The sequence below is a fragment of the Chinchilla lanigera genome, unplaced genomic scaffold, assembly GCF_000276665.1.
Source record: "Chinchilla lanigera isolate Chin_1 unplaced genomic scaffold, ChiLan1.0 scaffold00024, whole genome shotgun sequence".
NCBI classification, from domain to species: Eukaryota; Metazoa; Chordata; class Mammalia; order Rodentia; family Chinchillidae; genus Chinchilla; species Chinchilla lanigera.
In genome coordinates this window covers 520,130-534,786 of record NW_004955425.1, presented here as the reverse complement: position 1 = coordinate 534,786, position 14,657 = coordinate 520,130, and the positions used below count along the sequence as shown (strand labels likewise).

Sequence of the window (14,657 nt, the reverse complement as noted above, 5' to 3'; positions counted from 1 at the left end):
TCCCCAACTGTCAGCACAGGCAGCAGGAATCTTGCTGCAGACCTCTCCAGAGCTCCACCACAGCCTGTACTGTCAGGGGAATAATGGCTTCCAGTGAGTATCCCCAGATATTGCACAAGGTCCTCCTGGTTTTGTAGCTTCTGAGCGGCTCTCATGACCCCAGTCCACAGGACCTCTGACTCCTCGGGCTTAGTCTGTATTCTCATGTTCTCCGAGTCCTTGTTCAGCAGCTGCTCCTCTGCTGACTCTGGATCTTTCGGCTTCCCAATGGCAGGAGCAAGAGTGACCTGTTGTGTGGCATGTATTCCCAGGGGTTTCTCCATGTTTGAATGATTCACACACATCCATGGGTGGGCCTCTGCAGCCGGTGCATGGTGGGCCAATTGTGTCATTGTTTCTCTGTGTCATGGTAGCTCTCAACTGAGAGGCTGCGGCCGGCCTAAGGGCCTGTGCATGATGGTGCATGCCGCCGCATGGCTTCCCAGGTGCCGAGGACCCTCCTTCTAGGCGCCTGCGAGGCAGGGAGCTGGACCGAAGACCGGCACTCCTCGCTGCGTGGCTTCCTGGGCTCCGGAGCCCTTCCTCCCTGGCGCCTGTGAGACTGGGGGCTGGCCCGAGGGCTGGTGCTCCCACCCCGTGGCTTCCTAGGTGCCAGGGGCCCTCCTTCTGGGCGCCTGCGAGGCAGGGAGCCTGCTGAAGACTGGCACTCCTCCTCGCTGTGCGGCTTCCCAGGCGCCGGAGCCCCTCCTCCTGGGTGCCTATGAGAGTGGGGTCCGGCCCAAGGGCCAGCTCTTCCTGCCCCCGCAGCTTCCCGGGCACCAGGGGCCCTCCTTCTGGGTGCCTGTGAGGCAGGGAGCGGCCTGAAGACCGGTGCTCCCTGCCCTGCAGCTTCCCCTCTTTTTGTTTATTTTTATCTCTCTCTTGTTTAAAGTGTTTCTCAAATTTCTGATAATTTCTTGGTTGATTAGTCATATTTAAGTGTGAGAGGCTTAGAAGCTCTGTATCTTCGGGATCGCAGGACTTGATTGTTTCACTGTAAAATAATCACTCTGTAACTGTAAGGTTTGGGCTGGACTTTTTGCTGGGAAGCAACTGATATTAATTAATATCCTGAGGTCTTATCTAGACATAGTTTCTGAAGGAAATTTCCCATCTTTTTTCTGCCAGCATTCTAGGATCTCAGTTGGGTAAGAGGACATCTTGTGTATATTGGTTCAACTAATCTTGTTTTCAGACCAGTGCTATTACTCTCAGTCTTGGCTGGTGTCCCCAGTCAGAGATTGTTTTAGTCTCTTTAGCTTTTTGCTAAGATGGGTTGCTTAGATGCCTGGAATGGAGAAGAAAATCTGGGATCTGCTTTTTAAACATATTTTTCAACAATATTCTTTTTTTTTGGTTTATTTTTAATTTAACTTTTAAAGCAGATAAGTAAAAATTATACATACTTGCAGACCACCATGTAGTATTTTGCTGCATCTATACATTGAATGATGTTTAAATTAGGGTAAATATATTTATCTTCTCAAGCCATTGTGATTTCTTCATCATAGAACCATTCAACATACTCCTTATTTTAGTCCTCCTTTATCTTCCATCTCATAGTGGGATTCCTGTCAACATTTTGAGGATTATGCAGAATGAATTGTTCTTGACTTCTCAACTGCTGGCTTAGTATTCATTTTTCTCAAGTCTGCTGAGTTATAAGTTACAAGTGTGTGGGTACATTTAGGAGAGTTTTCCAGATATATTAAAATCTTTATCATTGACTTTTGTTGGGCCAGTGAGCATACTCTGTACGGTTTCACTCTTTTGGCATTTATTGAGACGTTTTATAGCCTTCCATAAGACCTATTTTGGTGACTATTTTATGTATTCTTGAAGAGTGTATATTCTGCAGTTGTGGAGTTAGTGTTCTAGAAATATTAGGTCATATTAGTTGTAAATGTATTTTAAATTTTATGTATTTTTAATGTTTTTTGTCTGTTAATTATAATAATGAAAATGTAATGTTAAATTTTTAGCTGTTTTATGAGTTTCTCTTTAGTTTTTTTAGTTCTTCTTCATATATTTCAAAGTCCTGTTACTAGATACATACAAATTTATGATTTTATATTTTAGTTCTTAATCATTTACTATTATGACATTTACTCATACTACTTTACCTTTGGTAAATAGGTATCCCCTTTTACCTTTGGTAAATATTCTAGTTCTACTTTGGCAGATATTAATGTAGTCATTATAGTTACTTTGACATACTTAGTATTTGCATGGTGGATCTTTTGACATCTTTTTACTTTCAACCTGTCTTTATATTTAAAGTGACTTTGTTGTCAATAGCATATAGTTTAGTCCCAGTTTTTTTTTTTTTTTAATCCAGTGAGAAGTCTCTATTTTTTTTTGTAGTTTTATTTACATTTAACTTAATTATTATTTTGGTTTATGTTAAATTCATTATCTTGCTATTTGTTTTCTTTTGTCCAGTATTAGTTTAATTGTCTTTCTTTGAATTGAAGGTTTTAAAAATTGTTAATTTTTAATTTTAATTTTCTATATTATTGGCTGTGTTTCTTTATTGAGCTTTTTTAGTGGCTACCATAGAGTTTACAGTATGCATGTTCACAGCCTGTTTTCTAAAATTATCATTTAAGAAGCTTACAGTTTTATAATTGCCATCCCACAAGTTGTAAATGTATTTATTGCCATCCCACAAGTTGAGCTCTGGTTCCATTTACTTTTAAAAATACTTTATATAAACTATGTATGTATGCACAGATACATACATATGAATAATAATTCAGTAGATTCTTTTGTACTTAGTAATTTATCATTTCTATTGCTCATTTTCCCTTTCTGCAGATCCAGGCTTCTCTTTGATTTGATTGCCTTTAGTATGATGAACTTCATTTAGTATTGTAGTGCATACCTGAAGATAGATTTCCTGCTTTTGTGTATTGAAAAATGGATTTGTTTTACTTTCATTTCAATTTTAACTTTGATTATGTATATGTCAGTATATTCCTTTGTAGTTATATTGCTTGGGATCTGTCTAGTTTATTGTATCCATGATCTTATATCTTTCATCAATTTTTGGAAAATTTTCAGCTTTCATCTCTTCTTGTATTTTTTGCTGCCCCATTTTTCCATCTCCTTTCATTCTGAAATTTCCAGTTATATATATATTGTTTAATGTTGTCTAATAATTTTTAGGAACTAATTTTTCCTTTTGTAGTATTTTTTCTTTCTGTGTTTCAATTTGATATATTTTGGACCTTCAGGTTTACTGAATCTGTTTCTAATAATCTATGACATTACTGTCACTTTTTCCCATTCTTTGAATATGCTTCATCTTGCATAATTTTTGTTCACCTGTCTTCATTTCCATCAATCATTTCTTCTCTGGTGTCTACTCTACCGTCAAGCCTATTGAGTGAATTCTTCATGAATGCACAGTTGTAGTACTCTATTTTTTAAAAACTTTATAAGGTAAATTTGTAATGCACAGTTGTAGTACTCTATTTTTTAAAAATGCACAGTTGTAGTACTCTATTTTTAGGTAGTGCACAGTTGTAGTACTCTATTTTTTAAAAACTTTATAAGGTAAATTCCATTCTATATTGTTGAGTAGTATGAGTAAATAGAAGGGGATGTGTCCAAAGTTAATGAAGTAATTATTTTATGGTAGCATCAGAATGTGCATATTTTAAATTTTTTCTCATATTTCTAGTAGTTATGTGCTACTGTTAAAATTTTTAAAAATAGCATTGTGTGTACCAAAAGAGAAATGATAATCTATTATGATGCAGATTTTGTTTCCATGTAGAAATAAAGTTTAGGAGATTTATTATTAAATTTTAGAGAAGATGCTGATCTCTTACTTTTACTCTTTAAGATTATGAACTTTTCGTGTACTTACTCTGGACTTCTAAAAAGTAGAACCTGAGGAATAATCTTATGTTTTATATACTAGTATTTTTAGGGAGTATAATTTTAGGTAATCTCCAAAGTTGGGTTGGGAGGGTAATGAGACAAGGAATTTGGGAGAGCAAAGAGGAAGGCAAGTTATTATTAATTGCTTTATATTGATGAATTTTATTTATTTATTTTTTGTCTTTTTGAAACAGGGTCTCACTGTGCAGTTCAGGCTGGCCTTGAGCTCACTTTGTAGCCCGGGCTGGTCTCAAACTTGGAATGATTCTCCTGCCTCAGCCTCCTGAGTGCTGGGATTACAGGCATGCGCCACCACACCTAGCTACTGATGAGTTTTAAATGCCTTGTTGGGGTTGCATAAATTATTGTAAATCAGAACATTACATCCTGGAAGAGGAAAGAAAATTTATCTTTCAAATTCTTTTCTCATTGGTTAAGATTTGAGTCTAATAGGTGACATTAACTCCTCACCATTCTAGGTTGCACATGTTTGGGAACTAGGTAGATCTTTTGATGTCTCAGTGACTCATGGAAGTCCTGGGATGGAGGGTGAGAGAAGAGCAGTGTGAAGGGAGACACAGTTGTGTTGTGGAGTTAGTTGACTGTCTCTGTGGTATGTTGTAAAACTAGTGGTAGTACTTTTCATTTAGTATCCATTATTTAAAGCTGAAATACATTATAGATGTTTCTATGAATTTTTAGCACTTTTACCTGTTGTAGAGAACATTTTTGGAATATACCTAAATCAAATGAAATTAGGAAGTAGGTTAGGATGAAATAGTGTAGTTGGATTATTGATTATGCAATATTATATATTGCATAAAATTTTGATGAATTATCCTGAAAAGATACATAGTAGTTCATTATTTTACTTGATATAAATACAGACATCTCTCCTACCATCATCATCTAAATATCTTAATTTCTGACCAAATAGTTGCATAACAAGTTTGATGGTTTTTAAATAACCAAGATGAAATTTAGATAGCTTATTTTTAAAATTAGTGCTAATATTTTGTGACACTTTGCAAAATACGCTGTTATTGAGAATACACACTAGAAAAAAAGAATGTTAAAAAACATTAGGTATACTTAAATGGCTTTGAACTTACTGTCCTTTCAATTTAATATGTTTTGGTTTTTTGTTCATTAGATAGTACCTTTTCCCATGTTTAATATTTTTAACCCGATAAGAAAATATAAACTACTATTTGATCAAGTTTTAAAAATTCCTCTACCTTCTCTCAAATGGACATTGGTGATAGTGTTGTGGGAAAGAGAAAAATTTGTCCTGCTACTAATTAATTATATTTTCCAAATTATATATTATTTCAGTTTTCTCATCTTATAGAATGTTAATAGCAATATCTGCCATTGAAGTTGTCTTACTTTTCCTACTGGACAAAATACATGACACCTCTAATTTAAAGAAGGAAAGGTTTATTTTGGCCCGTAGTTTCAGTGGAATTAGTCAATGGTTGGCTTGCTCCAAGGTAAAAATGGCAATGATAGACTGTTGTGGCAGAGAGAAGCTGCTCATGTTATGGCGACTGGGAAGTAGAGAGCAAAGGAGGAGCTGGGGCAACAATGCATCCTTCCAGGTCACACCCCAATGATCCACTTCCAATCAGGCCCCTCCTTTTAATAGAGTTTACCCATGAACTCATTGATGGAGAACAGAATATTCTCAGACTTTTGGAGGACCTTTTAGGCCTAAATCATAACAAGAATACCTGTATACCTCATAGAAGCCTAAAGAAAATTAAATTATGTATGTGAAAGTATTAAAAAAAAAAGAAAGTATACATCTGTTCTCTAGGGCATAGGCTATACTTTACTAAGTGCTATATACCCAGCATATCACACAGTACATTATAAATAGTAGGCATTCTATAAATATTTGTTGAAATCATTTTATTAGTGGTTTTTCACCTAGTTTTTGTGACACTTAATAATATTTCTGATTCCTTAAATAGTAGTGTGAAAATTTCCCAAAATAGGAAAACAAATTTTTCTTTAGTTAAAATTGAATCTGTGCTATATATATATATATATTTTTAATGGTGATAGTATGTGGATGTATATTATGGTAGGAGAGATAGTATGAAATTAAATATTATAACTTTTATAATTCCAAATTGTGTATTTAAGATACTGTGATGACTATAATAATGTCCTTGATTCTGTGATTTGTATATTATATGTAGTTTGTTCTTAGTAAATAGAAATAATAGTTGATTTTAACTATTACATTGATTGCAGTGCTAGGATCAAATACTGGGCCTTGCAAATGCTAGGACAGCACTGTACTAATGAGCTACATCCCCAGGCACTGTGAATCTTTTTCTTGTGGGAGGCTTAACTGATTATTTAAATTCACTTAAATTATAAAATTTATATGATAAGAACTTGTTATAGAGTTTTCTTTTTAACTTCTCACAGGTATTATTCTGCCCTAAAAACTATGGAACAATTAGAGAAGGTATATTTTCCCCGCGTTAGTCAATACCGGTTTTGTCAGTTAATGATAGAAAATCTTCCTAAACTCCGTGAGGATATTAAAGAAATCTCCATGTCTGACCTCAAAGACTTTTTGGAAAGCATTCGAAAACATTCTGACAAAATAGGAGAAACAGCAATGAAACAGGTGAGATTAAAAAGAGTTTGAATTTAATACTGTTCAGTAATCTAGGATATAAAATAATCAAAAGTTTATTTCTTTAACTTACATGAAATGCTTGTTTTTGTGTAGCTTTACCCTTTTCTTACCTTTCCTAGTTCTTGTTTGGAATGGATTTTGTCAGTGTTTTCTTTGGGTATATAGTTATTCCTTATTCGAATAAATTCAATCTAACTTGAATTCTTCACTTACTCACCAACTGACCTCTTACAATCTTCTCTACCCATGTGGTGTTACATTAACTTTTCCCAGTAGCCAATCTACTATAAAATTAGCTAAAAAGCGGCAGCCACAGAGGCAAGTGGAAGCTCTTTTATGCTAAGGTTCTAAATTGTTCCTTTTTAAAGGTAAATGCAAAGTATTAGCTTTGAATTTAAAAGCTACAATTCAATAATAAAAGGATTAAAACAATGGGAAGATATTTAGAAGTTGTAAAGTTAATATTATTTTTGAGCTGTCAATTCCACTTCTGTTTATCAGTGAGAAATAATGTTCATAGACTGTTGTTCACAATTAGCCAAAAAATTGGAAACAACACAAGTGGCTATCAAAAGGAGAATGGAACACTGATTGTGGTGTATTCATGAGGTGGAATACTACTTAGCAATTAAAAGGAATGGATTAATGAAAATGCAGCAACACATGTATCTCACAGATATGTTAAGCCACAGAAGTTGAGCCCAAAAAAGGTACAAACTGAGTGATTAGGTTTAAATGTAGTTCTAAAGCTGGCTAAACAAGATTTTAAAAAAAATCACAGTGATAGGCAGCCAGAAGCTTGGGTAGGGAAATTGCTTAGGAAAGGGAATAGGGGAAATGGAAATATTTTATACCATGATAAAATTATATAGTTGTAATGTCAAAAGTATATAGTTGTAATGTTTGTATTTCAATGTGTATAAATCTTACCCCAAGGAAAATGTAAAAAACCATGAATGGGTAGATGTGTAGATGAAACAAGAACATAAATGTATTTTTTTTTCCCCCCCTCCGGTACCAGGAACCGAACTCACGACCTTGCGCTTGCCAGGCAGGCGCTTTGCCGCTGAGCTAAATCCCCAGCCCCCATAAACGTATTTGTTGAAGATAATTGATTGGTACCTGGGAGTTCATTGTATTAATCTGTTTACTTTGTTTACATTTGAAATTTTCAATGATGAAAAGTTTAAAAGTGAGTGTAATTAAAATTTTCAAGAGTCAGCTATTCAAACTCCTAGTAATTTTATCGTAGGAATAAAACAGTTCTCACATGATTTCTAATGCCTGATGTTTCCCCAACTACTATTCCAAAATACTTTAGAGAAAATTTTACAGTATTTTTCTTCTTTTTTTTTTTGTCTTTTTGAGACAGGGTCTCGTTATGAAGTTCAGGCTGGCCTTGAGCTCACTTTGTAGCCCAGGCTGGTCTCAAACTCCCCATGATCCTCCTGCCTCAGCCTCCGGAGTGCTGGGATTGTAGGCATGTGCCACCATGCCCAGCTACAGTATTTTTCTAGAAGTTAATGTGTACCAGACCATGGTTAGATCAGAGGAAATTAAAATTCAGTACAAATGCTACATCCCAACCTTTTAAAGGATTATCTATAAATCAGATAATCTCCATTATACTTCTCATTATCTCAGCATTACACAGTAGTATACTCTGTGCTCTTTTTCTTTTTAATTGAGATAAAGCTCAAATAAGAAAATTAACTTTTAAAGTAAACATTTCAGCTGCAACTAGTTCAAATGTGCAACCATCATTACTATCTAGTTTCAAAACACTTTTCATCATTGCAAAGGAAACTACATAAGCAGTTGCTTCCCATTGCTTCCTCCTCCCAGCCTGTAGCCACCACTAGTCTGTGTTATGTCTGTGTGGATTTACCTATTCTGGCACTTTCATTTGTATGGAACCATATAATATGTGACCTTTTGTGCCTGACCACTCTTACTTTGATTTACTTTGTTGAATAGGTTGTTTACTTTGAGGATGTATTGATTTTGAGAATTCTTTACCAGAATCAGTTTACTTTCTTAAAATTAGTACTATATACACAATATGGAATTATTCTTGGTCATTGATAAGTTCTGCCTAGTCAGTGAGTTTTTTTTTTTTTTTTCAGTTTTCTTTTTAATTTACAGTAATGTTTTTATCTTTTTTTTTGAGCAAGAGTTTCACTATGCAGTTCATACTGGCCTTGAACTCTGTGTATCCCAGGCTGGTCTCACTTACCTCAGCTTCTTGAGGGCTGGGATTACGGAGTGTGCCACCAAACCTGGCCAATAATGTTTTTTAAATTGCTTAATTTTTTCAATTGTAGTTAACCCTTGTTTATCTGTAGATGGGCTGTAGAAGACTGAATTTTCAAAATATTTTTGATAGTGTGTTTTGTTCAGCTTAGTGTTAAATCCTTGATTGACAAAAAATAACTTTACTTCATATAAATGGAAAGAAGCCACAAAGGAGCTTAAGTCAAACTTACTCCCTCTCTTTTCTATGAAAGCCAGGCCTGAGCTCATTTTCTCTACTAGTATGATGATAAGAATATGGTTATATATGAGTCATAAGTATAGGAACAGAAATGGCAGGCCAATGGGTGAGAGTTCTAACATCAGATTGGTAGCCTGGAACAAGTACAGACTAAGAAGATGTAAGAGAGTAGGATTCAAAGACAGTTCAAGAAAAGAATCCAGAGGTTCTAAATCCATAAACTTTTGTGGTTAGGAAAGCACAGTGTTTAAAGGAAAATTTACAGCCTTAAATTCACAAATTAAGAAGTGTTTAAATGATCTCAGTAGTCATTTCAAGACATTAGAGAAACTAAAAATTAAACTCAGAGGAAAAAAAGGAGATAGTCAAAATAAGATCAGAAGTCAACATAGTAGAAACAAAATACAGTAGGGAGATGAATAAAACCAAAAGCTGGTTCTTCATCTTTTCAGATGAAATTGATGCTGGGCATGGTGGTGCATGCCTGTAATTTCAGCACTTGGGAGGCTGAGGCAGGAGGATTGCCATGAGTTCAAGGTCAGTTTGGACTACATGCAGAGTTCAAGACCAGCCTGAACTACATAGCAAGACCCTGTCTCAAAAAACAAAGACAAAACCAAACAAAATCAAATAAAATTGATAATTCCCTCCAAGACTGATTGAAAGAAGGCATAAACAGTTAATTAAAAAGATGATGTTGCTATAGATTGTACAGCTACATTAAAAATACGAGAAACTATTATGAACAAATTTTGGAATCAATTTTGACCAGAATAAATTTTGAAATATTCTGAATTTTACTTTCTCCAAAATAGGCACAGCAGCAGAAAATCTTCAGTGTTGCTCTGCAGAAGCAAAATAATGTAAAATTTGGGAAGAATATGTATATAAATAATGATAGAATTCCAGAAGAAAGAAAGGAAATTGTACTGAAACATGTTCTTGAGGAAGAGGATGAGAATGAAGAGGAGGTAATGGGATTTCTTTCCTTTGGATTGTAATGTATATCACTGTGACTCTTAGTCTTGCATGTGCAGATGGAATTTCTGTCAGTCAAATTGTAACATACCGGGGCTGGGGATTTAGCTCAGCGGCAAAAGCGCCTGCCTGGCAAGCGCAAGGTCGTGAGTTCGGTTCCTGGTACCGGAGAAAAAACCAAAAACCAAAAAAAAACAAAACAAAACAAATTGTAACATACCATGGAGTCTTCCCACTTGTGAGGCTATATCATTAATGGGCAAGTAGGATATGTTGTAGATTATATCTGTAGACCATTGATAGTTGAACCCAGGTGTTCTGCCATATTAGCAGGAAAGTTTAAACCTAATGATTTTTTTTTTTTTAGTAATCACCCATATTTATCTGTGGCAGAGGTTTTATTTCATAATGTCTTGATCTTGCCAATTATCCTATTTTTGATGAACTTACATCTGTTTTTTTCAGTTGGTGTTTATTGCAGTATAATTCTATTATGATTGGAGGATTTTTTAAGTCCTAAAAAGTTTGGAAACCTTGAAACTATGTTTATTAACTTTTTATCATCTTTATATCCAAATTCATTCTCTTATCTGATTGCTTTTTAAATTCTCTCTGCAGTCTTCTGTTAAGATTATCTTTATATCTTCCTTAAATTCTTTCTGAAGTTAGTATCATAGAGAGCCTATTTATTCCTGGTCATTGATAAGTTTGGCCTTGTCAGTGAGATTTTGTTTTCAGTTTTTATTTTTTTTAACTTTCTTATTAGTACATGTTTTAAAATTTTTAAAGGACCTAATTAGGGTCCTTACAAGTAAAAAGTGGTAATTGAACTGTTTGAATATGTGCTTATGGCTACCTATTTGGATGGGAAAATAAGTGAGTGTTTCCCATACGCGTTTCTGCTATATGTCTCAGGATGAGATTGAACGTGTATGTGTATATGTGTGTATATGTATGCATGAATATGTGTTTATATGTGAAACATAGATATATGTCAGTACATACACAGTAGATGTCTGTCACTTTTCTGAATACAGACAAATGAACAGTCTAAAACAGTTAAATTAACTTCTTTTTCTTTTTTATTTTTTTTTTTTGAGGCAGGGTTTTGCTATATAGTTTAGTTTGGCCTTGAACTCACTGTGTAGCACAGGCTGGCCTCAAACAGGGATCCTCCTGACTCACCCTCCTGAGTGCTAGGATTACAGGTGTGCACCACCATGCCCAACCAGTTAAATTTCTAATGTTGAAATAGTGTCTTGATTAGCCCCTTGAAATGAATGTTTATTTAAGTCTGTGTTTTTGTTCATAATAATCAGAGTCTCTGTTCTCTTCTGAGATAGCTATCCATGGTAAAAATAGATGATCTAGTCTTGCGTAAATTTTCTCCATTCTGTTTTACTTATCTTTAACTGCTGAGAGTATTGCTATTATGCTTTAATGCCAAATCCTTGCTCTTAGAGTAACTCATTTTTCTGCTTTTTAGATTTCTTTTACTATTACTGCATTTTGTTTCTGTCATTTTTCCTAATAAGTAACATAATAAAGATGATTTAGATCCACTCTGAGGATCAATGAGAATAGAAATGTGTTTTTTAAAGAGAGTTTACATATTTCTAAAACTTCATACTATTAACTGTATTTGAACTATTCAAAGCTGTATTTTTTCAGTTTTTAACATAGCAAAAATCAGTATACATGTTATAATTGGTGATGTCAGGACTGGGGATTTAGCTCAGTGGCACAGCACCTGCCTGGCAAGTGCAAGGTTGTGAGTTCGATTCCTGGTACTGGAAGAAAAAAAGAAATTGGTGATGTCATGTCATAGTTTCAAGTAGCTGTGGTTTTTGCTTTCTTTGTGTCGAAATAACAGTGATAATGTTTTTAACTTGAAGTAGTAGTGGTGAACCATATGACATAGCTGCTTGGAGAAGGACCTTGTTTTTGCTCTATCAACTCCTGAATCATTTCTATAAGATCAGTAATAAAGTGTCTAATTGTCTATAGCAGTTTTCTGGTAATCTGCCAATCAAAATAAAGATAAATTTATCATCTAAAACGACCTACAGTGATGATAATTATATGAAGACAAAATGCCAGAAATAAAATAGGTGTATTTTATTGTAATAAAATATTGAAATAAAATAGGTATATTTATATGGTATACTTTCTATGGTAAGACTTAATAAATATAATACAACATGTGAGTGTCCTTGTCTATTTTTTAACTTTATGTTATCCAGTAGGAGACTAATAGTTTGATGTATAATTTTTTAAAATGGCTTTACTTTTCAGGTCTTAAGTGTTCAGGATCTCGTTGATTTTTCTCCTGTTTACCGATGTTTACATATTTATTCTGTTTTGGTAAGTGTATTTTATAATTATTTGAAGGCATGTATACATTTTAAGCCTTAAAGGATGACCAAAGCTCAAATAGCTATAAATCTTCATACAATAAATATTTGTGAAATAGTTGTATAAGGAACATTTTCTTTTAATTTAATCATGGTCTAATTTCAAGTAAAATATCACTTTATGTGTATTACAAGGACATTATAATAGTATATGCTCATGTACATGTAACAATGTTTTGATTAATAGAAGATTATAAATATAGCAGTGGTCCCAAAATATTATACTGGAGCTGAAAAATTTCTATTGCCTAGTGACACCATAGCCATCACAGTATAATGTATTACTTCCATTTATGGCTAATACTGTGTAAACAAATTTGCTGAGCTGCCAGTCATTGTAAAAGTATAGAGCACATAATACTCTAATGATAATAAATAGCTGTTACTGGTTTATGTATTTACTGTACTTATTGTTATTTTAACATGTAGTCCTTCTACTTAAATAAAAAGTTAACTGTAAAACAGTCTGAGGTAGGCCCTTCATGAGGTATTTCATAAGAAGGCATTGTTATTATAGGAGATGATAGCCCCATGTAAGTTATTGCCTCTGAAGACCTTCCAGTGATAAAAGATACGGAAGAGGATATTGGTGATACTGATGATTCTGATTGTATAGGCCTACCCTAATATGCATGTTGTGTTAATTTTCAATAAAAAGTTTAAAAAGTTAAAACAAATTAAAAATAGGCTATAGCATACATAGGCTGCCCATTTGAGAATCATAAATTAAAACAATATTAAGATTCTATCGGGCCGGATGTGGTGGTGCACACCGGTAATCATAGCACTTGGGAGGCAGAGGTAGGAGGATCACTGTGAGTTTGTGTAGCCTGGGCGACATAAGTGAGCTCAAGGCCAGCCTGCACTACATAGTAAGAACCTGCCTCAAAAAAAACAAAACAAAACAAAAAAAACTATCTCACCCCGAATGAATGGTTACCATCAAGAAATAAACCAATAACAGATGTCGGTGAAGCTGTGGGGAGAAAGGAAAAGTTCTTCATTGGTGGTGGGAGTGTAAAATGGTATAACTACTATGGAAATCAGTATGGAGATCCTCAAAACACTGAAAATAGAAATTCCATTTGACTCAGCTATTCTCTTTCTGCGTGTCTTCCCCAAAGAGTTAAAAACATCATATTACACTGATGTATGTGTACCTATGTTTTGTTTTTTTTTTTTTTGGTTTTTTCTCCGGTACCGGGAACCGAACTCACGACCTTGCGCTTGCCAGGCAGGTGCTTTTGCCGCTGAGCTAAATCCCCAGCCCTGTGTACCTATGTTTATAGCAGCATAATTCATAATAGCCAAAATTTGGAAACAGCTTATACACCCATCAGTAGATGACTGAGTAAAGAAAATGTGTGTCATTCAGAAAGATGAACTTGAGGTATCTGTAGGAAAATGTATGCAATTTGAGATATAATGCTAAATGAAGTCAATCAGGTGTATAAGTTTGTACATTGTATGATTTCCCTCATATGAAAAATTTAATAGGCAAGAGAAAAGCGAGACAACAAAAAGAAAAAATAGTAATTATATTCTGTGTTTCTGTTGTTGGTGTTGCTTTCATCCTAGTATGGCATGAGAGCTCACTTTGCAGGATTTATATTTCTTTGGATATGTTAAGGTCTTTATCGTTGTGGGCATGGTCTATTCTAAAAGAAAAAAAAAATTCCAGAATAGAAAAATTTGTGAAAATAGAGTAGCTCAGTGGTTACCTAGATTTAGTGTGGAAGGATTGGGAGCTGATGACAAGTAGGTAGGGTGTTTTGATTTGGGATGGCAAAAATGACCTAAATTTGTTTGTGATTGTAGTTGTACAACTCTGTCAATATGATGGGGTCTGTTGAGTCTTACATTTTAAGTTTATAAATTGTGTAGTGTGCAGATTTTTGGTTTAATAAAGTTGTTTCATCCTAAAGGATTTTTTAAGATGAAAAGATACTTTAAAAAGAAAAAGGCTATAGCATACATGAAGTAATCAAAATTTACGGTGAATATTTAAATTTTAAAATGTATTACAATAAAAGACACATTGCCACCTCATAAAAATACCCCCCTTGTTTTGAACATACTTATACTGTCATTCTTTCATTCTTGCCACTTTCTGAAGCAGTTCTAGAAGTTGTTTTTTGTGAGTGTCTTTAGGAGGACTGATCAAAGTTACAGTGAATGCAGAGTG

The 14,657-nt window shown here is 34.4% G+C and overlaps 1 protein-coding gene across 1 annotated transcript in view; it reads left to right on the top strand.

The window, feature by feature from the left end:
- The window catches only part of Exoc6 (exocyst complex component 6), a gene marked incomplete at its 5' end in the record, with an annotated part of 170,744 nt that overhangs the window by 25,897 nt on the left and 130,190 nt on the right, over positions 1-14,657 (top strand). Inside the window, 3 exon segments of the mRNA XM_013514880.1 lie at positions 6,370-6,574; positions 9,896-10,051; positions 12,354-12,422. Of these exon segments, the coding sequence (XP_013370334.1) occupies positions 6,370-6,574; positions 9,896-10,051; positions 12,354-12,422 (430 nt within the window).